Source organism: Sinohyriopsis cumingii, chromosome 7, assembly GCF_028554795.1.
Source record: "Sinohyriopsis cumingii isolate HCF-2022 chromosome 7, ASM2855479v2, whole genome shotgun sequence".
NCBI lineage: Eukaryota > Metazoa > Mollusca > Bivalvia > Unionida > Unionidae > Sinohyriopsis > Sinohyriopsis cumingii.
Window position 1 is genome coordinate 16,140,588 of NC_142967.1, and position 23,763 is coordinate 16,164,350.

The 23,763-nt window shown below is 36.1% G+C and overlaps 1 protein-coding gene across 1 annotated transcript in view; it reads right to left on the reverse strand.

The window, feature by feature from the left end:
- Positions 1–23,763, reverse strand: part of LOC149794774 (solute carrier family 23 member 2-like) — a 108,614-nt gene that overhangs the window by 36,316 nt on the left and 48,535 nt on the right. The window contains exons 3-4 of the mRNA XM_089964417.1: positions 22,117–22,217; positions 10,761–10,867 (exon numbers count right to left, since the gene is read on the reverse strand). Coding sequence (XP_089820543.1) covers positions 10,761–10,867; positions 22,117–22,217 — 208 coding nt within the window. The remainder of the gene's footprint in view (positions 1–10,760; positions 10,868–22,116; positions 22,218–23,763) is intronic.

Sequence of the window (23,763 nt, forward strand, 5' to 3'; positions counted from 1 at the left end):
AATATACCAACAATATTTAATGACAAAAAATGCACTTACCAGCCAGAAGGAATAATTTTATCCGTCACCACATTAATCGATAAGCCTCTTTCACTGTAGCAGTTGCCATATTTCCAAGATTAGCTAAACTAAATTTTAAAGAATACTTGAACATGAAAGCATAGCACGCGCTTATCCGCTAGGGTCCGTATTTGGAGTGTGTTTTATGCATGTGGGTAATTTTGCAATCAATATTAAGGACAACACAAGTATGTCACAAACAGTTTCTCCTCCTCCAAAGAAAATGAGAGTTATATAGTAACACAGGTCACTAATTACCCGTGAATTGTCTAAAGCAAGATGTCATTCATCATTACAGCTTGTACTAAGAATAACTACAGTAGAGCTGAGTATATATGATAGTGACACAGATCACTAATTACCCATGAATAGTCTAAAGCAAAATTTTACTCTTCGTTACAGCTTGTACTAAGTATAACTACAGTAGAACTGAGTAGCCAATATCATTTCATTATTTACAATATAACTTATTTCTTGACAGTTTCATATAACATCCATATATTAAATGGGACAATGCCTGATTACATTTCGACGTTTTCTATGTTATTTTTCTTTGCTCACACTTATAAACTGTGTACTTTGGATGCAACAGTCACACCACAGCCCTCATTAACATATTTGTATTAAAGAGCCACTTGAAAACATTTGCATGTGAACTATATTACATTTGTGAAGACTTCTTTTTACTTTAAAGGAAAATATTGGGTGAGAAAAATAATCTACGTTGGGGTTTCAACCGAAACAAGAACATACCAGTCGCACATATCAGTCGCGGAGTTACATTATATGTCTCCCCGCGATGCTTGCCTCAAGCTTCGTGGAGAGACAAATATAGTAACCCCTTGACTGGGGTTTCCTTGTCTCGGTCCAAACCCAATATAGATTCTATATCTCTCATTTCTCTTGCGATCTGTATGTAGGTGTTAATACAACTATTTTTGAACAACTGTTCAATAATAATTTGATCACATGAGTTGTTTTGCCAGAACTCCAGGTCCATTGAGATAAACTGTTGTATGTCTAGCTCCAGGATCAGATACTGATGGCGCAGATGATGATTTTAATATTTGACTTTTTGGGTAATAAATAGCCTTAATTTCAAGGTCAGCGGATTTAGAATAATTAAGTATATTTTCTTGCTTTATTCTCCATTCACCCCATGATGCATAAGTGCAGATATATAGTTTTTCTAGCAATGCTGTACTTTTTATAGATATAAAACGAATCCGTAGCGACTCTGACAGCAACCTCAGAAACTATACTTATCATCGATAATAGATTAATCTAAACGTACGCAAGCATTCAAGATCTTAAATTTGTAAATCGCGGTGACTCACCATCAAAATAACTCACAAATGTAATTTAGTTCCGTTTAAAAAATTAACATTACTTCGACATATAAACGTATTTATATTCGCTGTATCATTAAATATAAACTCTAGTTCAGCATCATCTATAATTAATCTTGTACAAATTTCGTTTATGATCATATCATCCTCCTTGGGTGAATTTACTAATTCTTCTTCTGGCAAGATCTTTTGCAATTTTATTCTCAAAATCTGTCATATCAGGATTTTCATCATCAGCCTATTTCTTTTGTTAAGGTAACCAAACTTGTTTCTGCGAACTACAAGATATAAATGCTTCACTTACAACCAACGATATCAATATTTTTACATATATCCTAATAATACTCTTGGTGCCCATATTTTTTCTGAAACATGTTTGCCAAACTAGACATAACAAACTGGATGAAGTTCTTTGGCCAACTTAAATGAATCGATACAATCGAATCCAGTGAAATCAAAATCTCGTAATGGTTCGTTTATCGATGCTCTTTTCATCTCGTATATGTTGGATGTCCAAGTCGCTCAAAATACTTAGAACACTCTCCCATTCCAAGAAAACTTCTGGGATAACATGCAACCATATCAACCGGGATAACATCCTTATAATCGTATCTGGTATTCCATAATCCATTGTGTTCGTATTCGACACAACTGCGTTGTATATCTTCAAGAAAATTTAATCCTGTCGGTTACCGTGAACTTTCTCTCCTGCAAAAGGAGCAGCAACTGACGGAACTATAAAACAATTACTCAATAATTGTTTAGCATCGCTGTGGGTATATTTCAGCGCAAAACGTTTCATTTCTTCGTGGAGTGATTATGTTCGATACCTATCTCCATTAGGTCGTACAAACTGATCATATTTTCCGTTATCTGAACTTTGAAACAGCCACACGGATACAGGATCATTCTTACTTATTTCATTAATAAAATCAAATATATATTCTCTTGGTAAAATTTAACATTTCGATTTCGTGGAAATATTGTTACTGAATTAGTCCACGCTAGCACATCATGATCAATAATTTCAATAGAAGCTTCTTTATGATATAAACAAGCACTGATAATAATGATAAAATCATAAAAAGCGCTGACGATTTTCTAACCAGATTTTCAAAATTATCATTTAGACAAATAATCACGTAGAAAATGAATATTTATATAAATGGAGCAAATAAAATCTGTGACACTGCCTATCATCAATAAGTATGAAGCATCTTGTGATGGTGTAATTAGAAACCAGTGGTATGTGTCACTATTACTGGTTATATAATGTTTGGTATTGATGAGAATAAAAAATATTACTCTCATCAATATATTTCCAAATGTTTTCGGGGGTAGTCGAAGACGGTCTTTCGATCGATCATATCAATTACGAATAACTTAATAACTCTTTAGATAATTTACAAACCATTACACAGAGTCAAATTGGGAAATACTGGCCGCAGTAGTAAGATCGCCAGAGCAGTTGTATCTACAAATGTAGAAACTGTTGAAGAAAAAATGCATCAATCAATGAATGCAACTGGAAAGTATTTTGATATATGAAAGCATAATGTTCAGCGCGTCGCAAATAATATTACCAGATCTCCGTTCTCTACGAAATATAAACAAAAAATTCAATTGTATTATTGGTGAAGGGATATACCTCTGTCAAGCTAAAAAACTCTCCGGCAAAGAAATTCAGTACACTCGCTTGTAAATAATAATGACCTTAAGATAGGATATATCTCTGTAGCATATCTTTCTCCGGTAGAGCTTAACTTTTTTGTCATTGTAAATAATTATTAACCATCTGCGTGGTAATTAATATCAGTGGAGTAACATCATTTTATGATAGTCCAAATCAGTAGAAGGATATTTGTACCTTCTAACTTATGGACAAAATCAAGGCAGAACACAGTGGTCACACACGCCCGCTTATAATGCACTTCAGTTATTTCTTTATCTTTCTGTTATACAGAAATATGTTATTTTCACCTGACTTAGTCAAAGTCAGAAATATATACAATATATGATTATTTAAATATGATGTGTTCTGGAAAATGGAAAATAAATCCACGCCGTAGTTATTATAATAATCATTATTAGGAAATCCAGCATAAGTAACTTCTTAATAATTTCTGAAACATATATCTGTAATGTTGGAACATAGCGCAGTGGTAGCGTGGCTGACTCTCATTTTTAAATAAGTTGGGGGCTGTCAAGCCCAGAATGAATTGCTTGTACACCTCCTCACTACGTCAAACAATGTAATGAGTGAGCTTAGCCCTCAACCCGGGATTTGATATTGTGAGGTGCACACGAAATTGAAAGAGCTAGAGAGCTCTCTGAATCTCTAAAATTTTGTTTCGATTAGGGATTCGCTGGGGGATGTCTGTATAGTTTGGAGCCATCCAAAAATAAAGCGTTGCGTGATGTGAGCTCTCAATCTCACTCAAGGGTACCCTACATAAAACATTCAGAGAGAATATCAGCCAAACAGAAAAGCATCGTAGAGTGCCAAGAAGACCAACAGAAAGATCTCACAAAAGGACTCTATGGAAAGCCACAAAGGCCAATATGAAGGGATCCCAAGAATGATAACCGCTCATCATGCTACAGTTTAGTTTTTGTTAAAAATTACATTATAAAATTCAGCTTGATCCAGAACATTTATTTGTTATTTTGAACAATTCGAAAATAGATCTACACTACAATATTTATAATGCAAATTCAACAGTCTATGTTCCAATCATTGGCTATGGTTAAAGATACAAATGTTACAAAATTTGTATCTCTCTCACAGGCCATTGAAAAAATTATGTCAGAATTAGCTGACAGATATGAAAAGAAAAAGATTATTAACACGCACGTGAGACAGTTGAAAAAAGTTTATGTCAGATCCTGAAAATGAAAACAATGGCAAAGTTATTAGTGATTGTGAAAGTGATAGCATTGGCAATGTCATTGACGAGAGTGAACGTCAAAGCAACTGGGGTACCTTGTCTAATTTTGTTTCCCGTCATTTGATGAGTTTTTCGTAGAGATTTATATTCAGAGTTCGATTTCCTAAATCAATTTAGTGTCCGCTCTTGTCAGTTAGTTTGAAATTTATTCTTGATAATAAATGAATATGACCGAGTAGATAAACAAGATTAAGAGGCTATTGTACGATCACATATCCAGGAGGTACTTGAGCTGTACATGAATATAAAATATATTATTGCTGGTCCTGACTAGATTTTTCAAGATCTATTTGATAGCTGCCATCAGTTATATCACATACAAGATTGCGATTATTTATGCGATATTTACCAAATGATTTTGATCTGATATTTGTCCAGCTGTACTATACTCGTAATTGTGCTAGCGCTATTTCTTTCGCCGGAATTGCAGTTGGAAAGTTATCATTACATTCAGGATTAGTTGAGCTTAACGATATCATTGTAGTTTTTGATGGAGATGTATTAAGATAATATATTGTAGTAATTCTTTCGGAGTTGACATTATTATTATTATTATTATTATTATTATTATTATTATTATTATTATTATTATTATTATTATCATTATTATTATTATTATTATCATCATTATTATTATTATTATTATTATTATTATTATTATTATTATTATTATTATTATTATTTTTAAATCAGTCTATCACGGTCAATACTTCTTTGTAAATTTTAATTATCTGTGTAAATTCAAAATCAGATATCTTTGCATCACTAAGACTTGTTGATAATAACGATAATAATTTAGAGTATGCTAACGTTGCTGTGTGTAATTGTATTATATAATCATGTAATGTTGTGTTTGTGCATATACATTTTTTTGCGATGTTTTTAAGAAGTTCAGCAATTGTTGCTGCAGCTGAAACACAAATTGTTACAACTGATGTTGCCATTGCTAGCGATAGTGTTATTGTTGATAATAATACACCGGTTCCAGCAATAACAGTAGACGCTGAATACACAATTATGTCGACAACAACTACACGTCTACGATATAACTTTTACTTTTACCGTATATTCATCAACGATATTTTTTTTGTGCCATTACCATCCTCTATAATGTTGCGCTGCAGGTTGAACGTGGATCGAAATGTTCATTATATTTTAATTAGGTTGGAACTTTGCGACTAATCCAAGACACCAATAGTAAATCAAGCCGAGTTTGTTTTTCTTTGGGTTCCACAGTAAATGTTTCCTCATCAGCAACGTAAATCCAGGAGATCCACCTGACGGAGTCAGCAGTGGACAAGTCGTGAAATTGTGGTGGATATTGCAAATGTAATAATGTCAAGTAATGAGAGCTTGTATATACCGGTAACCTCAGCGCGATGTTTGAAAGATTTATTAAGTGGTGACAATAATGCTTGTCCAGACGCTACTGTATATAATATATTGTCGGTACGTTTTTATGTCGGAGAGTTTAAAATCGATAGCTGGTGGTTTTCCACAAAAAAATCATCAACAATCCCATTTATTCTTTTATGAAAACCTCAAACTGTGTTCACAAGAGTAGTATAATCCGTTCTAAATGAGGTCATTTCGTTACGTACTGAAATTAACGAGTTCACTATTATAATGATGTATTTCTTCATTACATCGTCATTGTCTGATTCTGGTTCTCCAAGACCAGCAATGGTATTATTAGACATATTGAGAGAACCAATCATTGTATCACCGGATTTTCGTACTCGACCACGAGTATTAACTAACATCGTTGACATAATAACATCGGGTTTAATTTTTTCATTATTATCAAACACAGCTATGATATTTACAGCTACTCCAATAACTTTAATGATAATATCCAGCACTGAAAGATTACTGGCTTTTAAGATTGCAATCTTAGAACCCTTCCCCTTTCTCCAAATCCTGGTCATGCTGCTTTCTGCAGTGCCATCCCAGCAACAGTTCCAACAGCACCAAGTGCATCTGCTGGGGCTGCAGCGGCTATTAACGATGTTATAGCTGCAAGAAGTGGACTATGCCGACTGTTTTAATTGAGTCTTTAACTATACCAGCAGAAAGATTGTGTTTAACGCCAGTTTTTGATTGTTTGGCGCTATTTGAAATGTCTGAGTTGACGTTCTGCCAGTAATAGTTTATTTTGACCATCTGAGCTATGATCTGCTATTTTGTAATGATATTTATATTCTTTGCTGAATTTGATTGAAGCTTTTTAATGTGACCAGGAGTCAGACTAACACTAACATGATGATATGAAATTTATACAAGTAATACGTTATTTTCAACTGAGATGTTACATGTTTTCTATCGGTGAGTTAACAACTCGCGTTCGTTCGCCAGTGCCTTCAAGTATCATTGCTTTATCGCTGGGTATAACTGCGGTTGATCTAAAACCAAAACCATCAGCGTGTATTACACCTATTCGAGATCAAATATAACTATCAACGACAGATTGTTTAAATAATTATATATGCTCCAATGAAAATTAATAAAGTGGATAGAATTGTGTAAAATCCCGCTGGGATATTTGCAAACCAGTACCTATATTTTGGTTACGTCATATACGTCATTAAACGATGATATGCACGCCCTACACGAGTTCGATCAAACTTTAACAATATATCTTTAGATGGTTCTTGATGTCCATTTATCCTTAAAGACATTTCATTAAACCCAAGTGTGTCAAGTATCATATGACTGCTTGCTTGTGAGTTAAGTTGATTAACATGTTGTCAAGCAATAAATATATTGTTGTGATGCAATATGCCATGTAAATAAACCGTGAACATTACTTTGAATGCAATCTGTGGTCATTGTCAACCGTGATGACAATGATTTTCCACCTGAACTCATAAAACTTATTAAAGTTTTCTCTTCAGCAATTGTTAGAGTCATTATTGACATCCACAACGTTTTGTTAGTCTTACCATGCAATTATGTCCGGTAGCAGGACGCCCGAAGGAATCATTATCTCAGCTTTTCATATAAGTACAGCTGTATGTTTAGCTCCAAAAATAACTTTTCTAACATGTCTACAAAATCCAAATATATGAGATAGTGGAATTGCATATGAAAATGTTTTTTCGTCATTTAAAATTAATCTACATGTAGCAAATCCTAAGTTGTAATTTTCGTTGATTGATACAATAGCTGGTGTAGCAGCCTTATTTTCAGCGTTTCCTACATCACCAACAACTTCCCTAACGTGTTCAGGATGATTAGATGCATCTTTAGCAAACATCATTGATGGGCGAGCTGATCTTGTATAATCTTCTGAATATCTTGTAATGCTATGTATGGTTTAGCAACATCAACGTCTTTTTGAATTAATTCAATATTTCTTCCATCAATCATTTATGTATCACTATCAAACAATGCCATCATACCATGATTAACAAAAACCGGGAGTTTGATCAAATCCATATACTCCACCATCATCCTACAAAATGTTTCCTTCTGCTTCAATAAATGCTTCAGCATGTAAAAAATATCTGCTTGTATCTTGAACATGTATTTCAATTCGGCCACGCTGATCTAGTACACGTGCGTCATAAAAAATAATATTGATAATCAGGAACAGATTCATCTTAAAGAACTGGTGCGTCCATATCAAATACTGGATCGGATCTACGCTTAAACATTTCATTATAATTATTATCGTATAACACGAAGACCAATTCCTGCTATTAAACTTGCTGTTATATTTTTAGCTGTTTCTTTTCGTATAGCTACAGGCATAATTTCATTAGGCAATTTTGTAGGAACGACTTCATGAACAGCCAATTCCGATAGGCTTTGATTTTCAGCTTGATTGATTTTTTTCAAACATTTGCAGGCATAATTTCAGTGCTGGGTAATTTTACTGGCTGTGGTCTTCTTCGTACTAATGAACATAATACTTCTTTGATTGTTGAAAATGCTTTACCAGAAAGATTACCAACAGAACTTAATGCTTTATCTCAAATATTTTAAATAGCTTTCATCCTTAATTGTTTTGCTATCGGTACTGCATTTGGAGCCATCCTTCTAAAAAACCAACTACATCACCAAGTTCGTCTCCATAAATCGCTTTATACGTCGGTAATCGTGAATTTACTACCTTAACTCTTACAAGTCCACGTTGAGCTTTGTGTATAATCATTCTTTTTAAATTAAAAGTTCATTAAATAGTCGTTGTAATATTCATCAGCAATTTCATTAATGAGAGGGTGAGCAATGTTAGGATCCATAACACCGCCTTTAAATAATCTTCTTCTCCGATCAGAATTTCTAATTGTTCAACATAGACAAGACCACAGTCAGGATAAATTCCTAATCCACTTCCTGTTCTTGGAGGAGTTTCTACTGTTGTGACTTATATGATTAATCTTTTTTCTGTACTCCTTCTACCCGTTTCATAACTTCTTTTAACTGATCTTTATCATCGTAATTTTTACTACCAAATCTAACAAAACATAGATCTTTAAACCAATTGTTCGGTGTTGAGGTTTTAAATATTTATCTTTTTCATCATAATTCGCAGTAATATATCTTAACCCAAAAATATCTGTATACTTGATTTTTTTCTAAACCATCAGGTGAAAATCTATTTTTAATAAAAGATTCAAAATCATCCTCAGGTTGTTGTGCAGGTATAGGAGATTGTGGAGGAGGAAGAGTAAATTGTGGTTGAGATGAAAAAGATTGTGTCTCTTCTTCTTGTTGCGTCACATCATTCTTAAATGGTAGAAGTTTGATTATAGTCCAATCATCTTTCCTCCAAGATTTAGCATCTTTTGTTCTTACATATTTTCCCATTTTATCATAATTTCAAGCTTTATCTACTAATTGGTCATAATCCGCACGCTCGATAGCTTGTAAACCCTAAATTTTACATTTACCTCTAAGTTTAACTAATTGTTGATGAGGAGATTGATCTTCAGATTGGCTTGTCTTCTAGATTTAACATACTGTTGTGCATCTAAAAAATATTTATCTGTTTTATCTCTGTAAGCAATATAGTTAATATCATCTTTATCTCTGACTTGATCACCTCCTGGATTTATTCGATAATCTACTTGTACCAAGTATCTTTTGAGACTGAGCTACAAGCATATTCAGGTTATAATATATCTATCTCTTTTACTATAATTTTCAGCGGCAAATGCAGCTGAATCATCTACTTTTTTATATCCATCTATTTGATGAATAGTCCTTTGAGTAAATGTGTTAAACAGTTTAGTTTTTCTTTTCATTTCTTTCTTGTCATGTTATGTAATTGGTTCATTACTTTTAAGTTTGGCTGTAGGTTGAACGGCAGCTATTCCAGCTGGACGATCTCTTAAAATCTTTTTTGTCTGTTGGTTCTTCTTGCTATCTTTTCAGTTTGCTCAGCCGTTTGTTTTAAATCCGGAAGAAGACCTTCGTTAGCTTCTGCAACTCTTCGATTAACCTTTGTAACAGGTTTAAATAATTGTTCTGTACCTTCTGCATATTCATCTTGTGCTTCTTGCCGTTCTTGCAGTTTTCGTTTGAGAGCATCACGAACAGGAATATATCTTCTAATTCCTTCTAATCTTTCTCGAGCTAGTCTACTCATATAAGATTCCATTATTGATATAATAATGATTTAATTACTCATACAGTACAGCAGTAGAGAGGGTGCAACACAAATAAGTGTCACGGTGGGTAAACAAAATTTTGAAAAACACGAACGAAGAAGATAACGTAACAAAATAAACTAACCCAATTAGATAAAGTCTCGGTCAGTTAGATGATTCGGTTTGACGTTATTGACCTTAGATCTTTCGTTTCCGTAGGAAGTTTTACTTTTCAAAAATGGACCTTCTAGCAAGTGATATGTTCACCTTCTATGGTGCCGTTAGGAACTGCCCAATCGAAGTCGGAGGTTTTCACTGGGTTTTTCAATTTCCTCTATATCAAATATCATCTTGCGTCGATACCTTTTCTTTCAGGACTGATTCATATAGGTTGCAAGATTTTATTGTAGAATAGACGTAGAGGTATACAATGTTTGTCAATGTTTTACCTTTTCGTTATATTATGCACTAGGCAGATTAAAAGCTGTTATTGTAATCGACCTGCTCTTTTGGAGAATTCATTTACATTGTGATTTACTTTATTGGTCTAATTAATGATTGAACACTAATAACTTTTACAGTATAAAACTTTGATTTTGAGAAATTAAATGATGGTAACAATATAAAATTCTCAGGCAGACTAAATATGAGACAAGGATCAACCTAATAGTTTCATCTAACAACAACGAAGCTCTATGGTAAAGTTAGTGATTTTCTTCTCTTCTGTGCAAAGACTACACTTAAGGCTGGATACATCGATGAAAGTTAACTACAAGCAAACTGGTCTCGGCATAATGGCAACGACTCACCATTCTGATGTAGTTCAAAATCATCTCCGTTGAAGCGCTTCCAGGGTCCGCGCTTGTAGTACTATTTGATGTATTGTTTAGATCTGTCATATTGATATGATTTGCGCCTGAAAGAAAGAATGATGATACTGAACAAGTTAGCGACCATCATTGTTGTATCCGCTTTCCGAAAATCGTCTTAATGTTTTGTGCAGCTTTCAACATTCAACGTATTCGACCGCTAATGTATCTTCCATTGGCAACATGTTAACGTGTAATTGGTAACTCCATACAAAACACATGTACTACCTGACTGAAGTAAGCACAAACTTTTTCTGAACAATGAATGGAACACAAATAGTTCTCGACAAAGTACCAATAAAAGGTACTTAATTATTAATTTCATGTTCGGTTGGCACAAATAATTTTAGAGGGATACAAATATACATTGTGTACTTGCACATAAAGAAAACCGTGCAAAAGTTAAAAAATCTTATACGTTTCTCTGAGAATTTAAAAAAAAATAATAAACGCTGCTATTAGAGCCAATAACAAATCTCCAAGTATTGAATACAGTGTCAAATATTCGAGACTGGTACCCCGTTTTCATTAATGCGTTCACAGGATTAGAAGAGTAATAAAGTTCTAATCTCTATAAGACTGCCATACTAGTCTATTCCTCAAAACTGTGCGCAATGCAAAGCGTAAGGAACTTTTTCTTGTAAGCATGACACCCTGCCTACTTTGTTGCCCTGGTTATATCAAAATTATAAAAACACATCTCAGTATTGTAACTGTAACACACTGTCTACTTCATTGATACAGTTATGATTAAATTGATAGAATTTCTTACTCTAATGACAATGATAACTAATAAATGCAACCTCCGTACCTAAGATGTCGTGCCTAAATTTTAAAAATGAAAAACCACGAGCAAAAATTTAAACAAATGACACAAAATTAATCAGAGATTGACAAAAATTAAAAATCAGAAAATTATCGAAAGTTGACATAATAGATCATTACTTATCAGAATATATTCCAGGTTTTGAAAATAACGAGTCATTTAACATGTGTAATTTAAATAAGACAGTTAAAATGTTATCTATCCACAATTTATACTTTTCATTCTATCATTGATTGGATCGATTACAGTCATAATCTTACTTATTAAGCGGTAAGTCATGGAACTGTATCATGGATCTCTGTTTCAAATCTAGGTGTATGCAGCACTGATGAATCTTAGTCGTTCGTAATGCAATCTCCCATTTTAAAAATTGACTCCTCCATTATATAAGAAATGTATTTCATAGTTAACTGAAATGACTTAATAGTTTTGTCAGCTTTGATGATTCAGTATAATGATACAAACACTAACATTACGTTTTCACAAAACTACTGTTGTGTTCCATTTAAATTTCTATATTTGCTAATAATATTAAATTTATAACATTTTAAATTCTGTTTCTTACGTTCAATTTCGATTAATTTGCGTTTCTTTTCATTCCTCTATGTGACAATGCATCCCTTAATTTGGCCATCCATTCGCAGAAACCCTATGAAGACCAACCAGATTTGAGAAAATCGAAACACTAATAGTGTCGCAGATAGGTGAATTAACTGTGGGTTTTGTGAACAAGCATCAATAGCAGTTATAGTTTATCCTAAGAAAGATATTTAGCTATAGGGTCTTTATCATTTTTTTCTAGTGGCGAAAATAGCAGCCATTTGCCAATCTGGGAGCCATCCGTTTATATGCCCTAAATCTACTGGATACATCTGTGGGTTTGGAAACTTGGCTAGACTGCATTACTTGAATTATATTTGCATTTGTAATAATTGTATAATGCTTCTATACGATACTTTCATTGATTTAGCCTATATTATAAGATTGAGACATATTAAATGAGATGATTTCTTGAGGAAAAATACGTAAAGAATACAAGATGAAATAGCACTCACATCAATTACAATGTATAACATACTATGCAATGCATAGTGTTTCTATAACAGACATATTAGTTTTGATCATATTCGCTAATGCAGTGATAAAGGGAAAATCACCAAAAACCTGCGGTACCAGTTGCAGCCCTTCTTGCAATTGCAGAGCATGATCTGACGACTAGCTTTTGTGGCTTCTGGAGAATTGTAGAAGCAGGTGGGGTACGATCGACCAAAATAAATCGCGTCAACGTTTGGGTTTACCCCCACCCACCCACAAAAAGCCTCGTTTTCGTAATCTGACATAAACAAAATTGAAAATAATCCAATGTTTAATTTGAGACAAAATACGCATGACCAATTATGCTCATTTTTGCAGAAGTGGGCGACGGACCAAAAAAAGTGTGGCCTTTAAAAATGCTATTTTAGTCAAGCAATGTTGACTGATAAACTGTCCAAAGGCCAATCCGAAGCCTGTATGTAAGCATGGCTATTATAAGTGAATGAACGAGGTGGCCTGGGGGATGCATTCAAGGCCCTATTGTGAGAATTATACTTTTACCTGCGGTAACGCCGATTTATTAATATTCGACTAGCAAAAAGGAATAACTGCGACCACGTTGATTGAACTGACCACAACACTGTAATTAAATCGTTATTGTAATAATAATAATAATAATAATACTAATAATAATAGTAATAATAATAATAATAATGAATAAGTGTATGTATCCTAATACAGTTAAATTAGCTAGACAACAACAAGACGCAATTAAGAAATATATTCTGTCAAACAGCAACTACAACAGTGTCAAGAAGCTCATGTCTATTTTACAGACGTTCAAAGCAGTTATTTAAACTAGTCATAAAAGCCACTAAATGTCTACTTCCGTCGTTGGAACAAACCGCTAAAGCAACTGGAAAAATAGCAGAAAGAACTAACACGCCATAAAAAGGCAACAGCACAGGGTCTAAAGACCTCCAAAAGAGTAACACTCTTTAAGATTATCAGGAACGCGGTATGGTCAAGGTCTACGTCAGCCGTGGATGCTTCGGTAAAGCTCCCCTTATCCAATTTCGATTTACTAGATGCTACTATTTTAAAGGCCGATCAGTTACTGGAAAAACCAAAATGCTTTTAAACTGGTATCATTAATTTTGATGGCCGTTTTGGTCCAGGTACTCATTGGGTTGCATACGGGGTTGACCCACGTAGCGTTGCTTATTGTTGTTCGTACAGACTTGCACCGCCAAGAGAATTTGTTATAGATGGCCAAACCTCAGAGAAAAAAATAACTAAGTGGATTAGACGCCAACAATTTGCTAGTATTCGCACATGAAACCAAGCTTGATGAGTGAAGGCAGACCGTCCGTGACTGGAGAGTCATCAGCGTACCAACAGGATCAACAGAAGAAATAAATACCTAACTTTAGCGTAGAAATAAATATATATATATATCAGGAAAAGAATCAAAGATCGCTATCAAAGTACACAAATCAACGCTAAGTTCCGCCACTGAAATATCGACGCCGGATTACGCCGTTGACGTATATAACTTAATGATCAGATCTGTATTGGGATGGTTACTGGAAGCGACGATTTATGTTGGACCACCACAACCGCGATCTGAATATTTGACAGACAAAGAAAACTTCGTAAAAGAGCTAGAGCATAGATACACCGGGCAATGGTATGTTCTGACAGACAGTGATGTCGGTGATATGCTTGGAGTGCCTGACTTAGATATCCCTGGAAAGGTTGACTCAGGTGACCGTAGTTACCTGGCATGGTCGTATGACCCTCTAACACGGACGGTAAGGGAATCGTTTGGGAGTTTCTCCTGGAATAGTGATTACCAAGAGAACATCTCAGTAGCATACAAATACACAATATAATCTGAGAAAGCTACTTAAGGTGTATATGCTCAAATATCCGAATGATGATCTTAAACAAAGAATCACTGAGACAATACAACATCTGAACCAGTTGATATCTGATGACGAACTACATCGAAAATCTATGATAGAAAATGTAATGAATATGAGTTATGATATCAAGACCAATTGTCCACATTTAAACTTCCCCATTTCAACTTCGATAAAATGCAGGATGGTCTCGATTAATTAATTTAAGAATATGTTCCGAATAAGAGGCGTTCCAGATATTCTACGACGCTTAAATGATAAAACAGGTGGTGATCATTATGTATCGCCAGGCATTGTCAATATCTCATCAACGATTTACGTAAATCTAGTCTGTGAAGCAGTCGACGGTAGGTATACAACGCCTAGGCAAGCATCCCAAGGGCAGGCCCTGCAGGGATGGGTTCTTTACAGCTTTCATTCGGAGGTCCTACCGGATCATTTGTTTGTGTCAGTACGAGTTGAACCGCGAGACCGTATTGTTGTAATTGATCGATTTCAAAGATAATCTCATTAATATTTCCTGGTTCATATTACAACAAAGGCATTTCTTTAATAAAAGATTTTACTGAGACCAATTCGATAACGTGCTGCGTAATCGTGTAAGTAAATTGTGATAAATCCATACGGGGCATTCTGAGCATGTGCAAAAAAGTATTTGAGCTTGTTTATGTCTATGTCACTGGGTAACCAGATCTGATAAATATTTCTTAGCATATATGTGTCAACACAGTTAATAATAACCAAAACATTTCAGTTATCTCTGATTACCTTGGGGATCTGAGCGTACCGATGTGTCAGGTAAATGACATCTGTATTTTTTGCCTGCCTCGTGAAAATATTCTGGCTGGATTTGTTTATTTTTTAAGGGTGATATCATCGTAAACCACAAAATGCTGATATCCGCGTCATAATCATCGACGGACGGAGCATCATCAATGACAGTTATAAACTTAATAAAGTCGTTGTTTTCCAGACTCGCCGCCGATCCACTAAATTGCTTAAGAACATCGTAGTATTGTTAGTCATCTGCGGATGGTGCCACTATATAAGGTTTTTCCCCTTTGAGCCACCTCATTATTAGGTTCAACAAAAATAGGGTTTTATCACAACCGGACGGGGCAATTATAATAGTTAAAATGGAATATGGCAAAATTGGATAACGCTTGGTTCGTGATAGCTCGCGTGTCGCTGTAAAGTAAATCACGTTCATTTAGTACAAATGTAGTATTATCGACAATTATGATTTTATATTGTGTTCGATTCAGGACGGTTACAGATACAACTGTGCTGAGCTCAATAACGACGAAAAACGACAGGTGAGCACACACGAGTAAGTCTTTGAGATGCAGGATAAAAATACAAGTTTGCGAAAGAGGACGCAGTCACTGGCTGCGACAGGCGGAAAATTACCAGAAACGCCATTGGCGAAGTGCTCGGGGTAAAAACATCTTGGGGGATATAACTAGTGTAGTCCAAGAACCCGACGTGACATTAGACTTCATGAAAAAAGCTACAAAACCCGGACGAATATCCGGTACATGCGATCGATCAAGCGTGCCCGTCTCATAGAGTCGGGCAGAAAAACAAAGATCTGCAAGATCTGTTGATTCACACGCTAAAGTCGATAAAAATTAAAACATACGAAAATCATTCGCAGATCAGCGATGAGCGGTAAGATAGCCCTATTTTGAAAGCCCCGCCCCCCCCCCCATCCTGGGTTAATAAACGCTGACAAATACATATTTGAGTCTATTTATCATAACCCAAGAGGATATTGGAGAGGTATAGCGGCTATTAGCAAACTAGCCGATAAAGTAGGTGTCACGTTTGCTAATGACTCAAATTGGTTGTCATGACAAGCAATATCACAAATGTATCCACCATGTCCCAAAACGATTCAGCATGGAAGGTTTTATGTCAGCACGATCAAAGAAGTTCATCAGGCATATGTATTGCATGTCGTCATTGGCACGTCCAGTAAACGGCGCACATACAAATACACGCTGACAGTCGTCGACGTTGCAAGCAGGTACAAAACAGCGGAGCCGCTACCGCATAAAGCAGAGACCTTAGTCGCATACGCGTTTGAACGTATTTATTCGTGTGGCAGCTTGCGATTGCCACATTTCCTACAGGTTGATCCTGTCAAAGAATCAGTAATGTCGCTGATGCAGCAATATAACGTTAAAAATAGACGTGAACACACCGCGTTACATCGTGATCAGGCAATTGTTAAACAATGTAACCAAATACTTGCATAGCGACTGCTTGGACATCAATACGCGCAGGAATTACTGAGCAAGAATAGATCTCGTAAATGGGTTGCGGAACTACCTCACGTGGTGGCTGCCTTAAACAACTAGGTCACGAGTAGAATTAACATGAAACTCTTCGCTGAAATCGCGGATAAACACATACAAACACAATAATCGCCAGGAAATCAATTGCTCCAACCAGTCCTGGGCAGTAACGTAACAGTCAGATATTTATATGAACCCGGTGAACTTCAGGGCGGCGAAGGAAGAATAAATGATTCCATATGGATTTTAAAAACTCATGCAATTTTCAGCGTGGTAAGATCTGCTGAGCAGCCTGCAATCTACAGACTAGATTCAACAGCTCCTCAACGTGGAGTTGTGTGGTAACAATTACAGACAATTAATGAAAACACCCAGTTACCACCCAGTTTGATTTGGCGTTGCAGAGGCTCGCTCGTAGGAACGAATCACGAGATAGCTCCCATTCCTACGTTTCCTTCATTAAAACATGTCAGAGCGATATTTTCTTACGTGTGGCCAAGACTACTATCGATTCTGTCCACGGTAAATTGTCGAAAGTTGTTGGGAAAATGTTGCCAAAGCGTTATAATGTTACAGCAGATGCAGTGATTATTTTGTCGCTGCCTCGGTGTTATGATAAATTCGATAGCAGCATCAAACTGGAGATATTGTTTGGCCTCCTTCGCATAAGCAGCTAATTTGTTTATTCAGGGTGCCAGGGGATATCGTTGGCGGAGTCAGCAGCAACACCGACGTTGGTCGCAAAGCTACCTGACTAGTATCTGGGCTACCGTCGCCTCCGTAGAAAATTATACGCAGTTGAGATATTATTGTAACTCTCAATACCGCCAAATATATTAAATTTGACCATTCGATGCGATCGTGGACAACCCATATATAGGTATCTGAGATTGTTAGATAATCCGACGAATGAAATTATATCGCATAACCTAGAGTCCATGGTGAGCCACGTATGTGGCAAGCGTATCTGACGCCTTTGCAATCACTAGATATCACCGTTTTCACCGCCGACAGTGCCTGCTCTACAGCGTCCACGGACACTTCGACGATAACATTGATAACCAGTCGCTGTTGTTTATCCATTCCTGGAATGTCAACGAGTATATTTTGTCTACGTGTATAGGCTGTATGATTACATAATGAAACCTACACCGCTGAAAACATTAGTCTGTGAAACTAAAATAATTTCCTCAGAAGTGAATCACGGACGTTTTTTCTTTGTGATACAACTATCAGATCATACGGTTGCCATGAGTTCCAGATATCAAACATTGGTGTCTCTAGAATTACGGTGGACATTATTTCACAAGGAATCTTGTCCAGTTCTAATCTGATTAGCGATTGCCACTGTCATAAAGTTTTCTCGCACGATCCATGGTCATAAAATATTTTTTTTGCAGTGGCAATGTAATTTTTGTAGCCATGTCAAGCGTTGATTCTCCTGTAAACGGAGGAGGCTGTCGCTAATCTTCGCACATGATAATTGCAGTGTTTATCGTCGACAGCCAGTTGAGAAACATATTTTATAATATATATGGATAGAGTGCATATTTCGTCCCACATAATAATTCTCGGTATTTATTTATCTTTTGTCCCATTTCTTTCGTGGATTCACTCATTACCACGCCATCCAAAAAAATGTGATACGTGAATGACTAACTCTACGCGCTTTTATCTCTCTTGCAAGACGTTGAGAAGGGGTCAACACAATCATATCCGAGTTTTTAAATAATTATACAGCACGTTTTGGTTTACCAGAACGACCATGACTGTTAAGATAGACTGTGTTATAGCTCTTAAATGGATCATTTACTATAGGAGACGATGATGGTTCTAATAATGTACCGCTTCGGTAATAAGCACCGATTAGTTTAACATCGGCCGATTCAGAATAATTACGCATTTGTTAGCGCTTTATTCTCCAGTGTCCCCAGCCAGTCTCTCCAATACCAACATCATACTCGTGCCGCGTAGCGTCTTTACATGACGGAGTTGTGTCGATAAATGGTTTCACAAGATCTATTTTTTATCGACTTACATAAAAATTATCCGTGGCGACTCTAACAGCTTCAGTTGGAAACCGGTAAATCATCGACAAAAGAAGATCTAAAATGTGTGAACTGCGGCGAATCACCATCATAGTAACTAACATCCGTGCCAATACTTGTTCCGTCGCATAAACACACACGCTGCCGAGAAACTAAAACACTTCGCGTCCCTGCGATCACAAAATCTACTTCTGCCAGATCCATGATTAATATGGTACATAGTCGCTTCTTATGAGATGACGCACAGAACCTAAATTTACCGATAGTTTGTCTTCTCATATATTTATCATCGTGTGTTATCCAAACTGTCTTCGCAGGCCTGAACGAAATTATTTCATACGTTAAATCCATCGTTGTAAGTATATTGGCGTTCATCATATATGATAATTGCACTAACACGTTCCCATGCACGTTGATTTTTTGTGCAACAGTCGTTGAGATTAACTGTTGTGTCCGGTTTGTTAAAAGACGACCACACCTGACTGGTACAACCGGATGAATACTCGCTTATAACTCGAATGATTCGATCCCGGCAAATCCGGTAAGATTGTTGTCCATGGGAGGAATACCATCTATCGCTATTCATGTCATTTCGTGTGTTGGATGACCGGATTATTCAAATTACCGTTCACATTTACCATATCATAGACAACTAGTAACGATAAAAACCCAAACTGTCAACTGAGATCATATCGGCGGTATAATATTTTATGTTCCAGAGACCACCATCTCCAAACTCAACATAAGATCATACTATATCGTCAAGACAAAATTTTGGTGTTGGACGCCATGAATTTGTTTTGTTGTGCTATATGGGCTACAACAGACGACATGGTAAAACAGGTACTGAGTAATTTATCTTTGTCGCCGTCATATTTCACCACAATCTGTTTCACGTTGGAGAGATTCCTTCTGGTAAAATATACCAAACGATAGCAAAAATTTATTGTTGCTTCATCCGTAGCAGAAAATCTTCCACATATAAACATGCTGCAGTTAAATCTGAGCAAATATATCTGCCACCGATAAATCTGTGTCGTCCCCGTGAATAAGCCGGACCTATATACGGTCAGGCGAACTAATATTATAAATCGCCTCAAAATATCACCGTCATAAAAGCGAATTGTTCCTTGCAGCGGAAAATGTAACTGATTGAGTCCAGTCGTGACTGTTATGATCAACTATCGCTATTGGGGATCTTTTATTACGGTATTTGCCGAAATTTTGCACAATCTCGTTTTCATTGTTTATACCACGATTGGAAACTTCAATGTTTCTTAAAACACTGCTACGTCATATATTTTAGCTTTGTTCATAAGAGAGATTTCCCATTGTGCTATGTTTTAAATCCGTGATTCTGTAAGTCCGTTTCTACGTTTCGAGTTAACAAAATGTTCTCTGACAGGATGAGCCACACAACTGAACGTGCCTGTGGCCGCGTCAGCGTTGTTTGTGCTTGCACCACGCATCTACTTGAGAACAACAATATCAGGACCCTCTAAAAGGTATAGCGCATAAGCCATCGCGAGCACTGGATACGCGTTATTGTAGTATGTTTTTTCTATCCTGGTAAACGTGCCTGGTTTGGAGTTTTTGACCACGCTGCCACAGTGTTATGTCGCTCTGTTACATCGCCGTGATTTCTTAACAGAGTCAAGTTTATCACGAATAATCAAAGTTTGGCTATCTTCTCTGACACGTTCGACAACAACTTTTCATCTGATAAGATATCGTTTATCTTCTGCTAGATTATTAATAATCGTATCTCCTCTTTTGTTGTTCATTGTAGAGTCGACAATAATACCGTCTCCGTTTATCCAGAATGTTGAACAAACATTTGAGCCGTACCATCTTGTGCACACTCTATTTTGACCATTTTGATAAATTCGTGTAAGTACAGTTCAAACTGTGGACGTCTTTTTTTTTAATCTTTTGCTTAATCTGTGAAAATGAAATCTAGTTGCGTGTTGTGGTTCAATATCTGATATTCATTATCGTTCTCGTCTAAACAACTGGTCACTGTTTTTATTTAGTTCGATCACCGATAATCTCTCAATTTCAGGCACGGTTAATAATTCGTTAATCTAATTTCGTAATTTTTTGTGTGCAATTTATGACCTTGCGAAAGCTGGTTTTATCCCGGATAGACTAAAATACTGTTTCATCAGCTGCTTTGCAATAGTAGAATTGCTCATCGCTATATAATTATTGAAAGCAATTTCTTCAATTTAACTTTCTCAAAAAAGGATAATATGGGAGGAGAAAAAAAACAAAACAACTGTAGTCGATGAATCATGATCGAATCAGTCCCACCTTGTGAAAAACTTTGTCCTGGCGAGTACTTCGGGTATCACATGACCAGTGTTCGTCGTGGCAGTACTGCACCAAAACCATGTTTGAAATGCGAAATTGGGGTCAAGAGAAGAACACAAGTATGTGTATGCTGCGGTGGACGAACATATCGTGCTATAAATAATATTGCGAGATAACAAACGATCCTGATGACATCATATAAGAGGACCCCAAAGGTTATCTCATTCCTTTGCTGAAAAATCATGTTATATTAGACAAAGAGAAAGGCATATATGGAGCTCGATGAATTTAAGAACAATCCGATATTCTGCTGAAAGGGACATAGTAGTTTATGGCTATTCTGTTTAAAATTTTACATTTTCTTTTTTCGATTTCGTTTATGTCATATTACCGAAACGTCGACGCCACGGCTCTCCACCCCCCATCTGCAGCCGTTATCGAGCATATTTCCCAACCACATTTGTCACTATATATATATATATATATATATATATATATATATATATATATATATATATATATATATATATATATATATATATATATATATATATATATATATATATATATATATATGAAAGACAGGACAAACTCAGTCTATGGTGGATTCTATTGTCCCTCTTAGTCTTCGGATCAACTTGGTTAATATGGAGTTAAAGAAATAAATGGTAAATGTAATGTTAATAGAGACTAGAAATATAAAGCTACTATCGATTTCAAGTGCATGGCTGTACGACTTGTGAGCAGCTCATTCATGTGATTACATCATACAAATGAAATGAAATAAAAAAAATAGAAACCTCGGTAAAAGGAGAAAGAAAGAAAAAGAGAAACAGGAATCGAACTCACTTTGTGGTTCTCCCTGGATGGCGCATCTGTCTTTCTGTACATTCACCAGAACTAGTAATGGAATTATATAATCTCCAGCGGCTCCTAGGTACAAGGGCAATCTGACACAGAAAGAAAAATGGAATTAGCTCCGAGAATCAAAAAACTATTCAAACGTTGAAGTCTTGGATAGAGAGCAAATAAAGCTTACGATTTTTAACCCTGTGTTTCCGGATCTGACTTATGATTCAATTACATATATGAATATGCAGCCGTCCCATCAACCTAAGCGGTGCTTACCAGTTTATACGACGACTTCCAAGACAGCAGTTTTCAAGGGTCCATTAAACTATTTGTAAGAATTCGTAAAGCATTTGGAGCAATATTTTGCTGTTCATTTTGTGTAGTTTTATCAACCTGATTAGTGTAGCGGGATACCCTAGCGACAATGGGTGAATGCATTACAGACCCCCCTTGTGACGGTCTGGCGACAACGTTTTTTAGCACACCCTGGGATAGTCTAGCGACAAGGGTAATTGAACATGGGGAATACTGGGACTGTCAAGTGCTAAGGGAAAGTGGTGTTGTTGTATAAGGACAAAATGAATGCAACAGGTGAGGTGATGTCACGGTACTGAAGATTGGTAACAATGTTGCAACAATGAAGGAACAGGTGAGGTGACGTCAATCGCGACCAAAGAGCGGGGGGAAAAAACTAGAACCCTTGGCGGGAACTTACACGCGGTACATATACATATACAGCAGCAGGGAAGATTAACAGACCATTTTTTCCAAGCAAAATAAACGCTCCTACGAGAACTTTATCCGTAGAAGCCTCTATTTTCACTTTTACGGCTTTCCACAAGGATTAATTTCGTACGATTCAGACTTGGTGCATCGGGTGTGTATGCCGAGTGTGTCATAAAATATAATATCCGAGGCAGAAATAATCCAGGTTGGGATAATTTTTTTGGTTATTATTTTTTGTTGCCACGCGGGCTGCTTTGGTTCATTTTACGTCACATTAAAATGATATAATTAAAAATAATATGAGCTCGAGAACTAGTACAGTTAGAGAACCGCATTCTGCTAGATTAGCGCGAGAACAATTAGCAGCATTAAGGAAATTTATTCCCACGAAAGAATTATTTAAGAAAAAAGTGCGTGAGCACGAGGACGCATAGCAGGGATTCGCTGAATTATCGTCGAAATTATTAAAGCCAGTTACCGAATCAACCGAGCGAGTCTTACTTGGTGATGTGAAAGATCCAGATATCAGAAAACGCGGAATTCTTCCCGTGTTAAGAGACATTGAGGAACATACTCGAATATTACCGGATCGGCCAGTACAAGCGCAGCAAGAACCGCAGCAAGTAGAGGAATTGGAAGAAGAAGAAGAAGAAGAGGAAGAAGGTCAAAAGAAAAGTCCTCGCGAGAAATTGATGGAAAATTTCACCGATGACGGTTGGAAATCAATGATAAAACAATTTGAAGATTTTGATAAATTTAGAAAAATTGATGGTGATGATATTTATGTGTTTGCTACATTCGCGGAAGATTCTTTCAGTAATAAGCAAGTTTTTTTAACATCCGAAGGATTAAAAAAAAATAATAAACGAGATATTTGGTATAATACACTATTCCGAGCTAGATTTAATTTACCCAAGG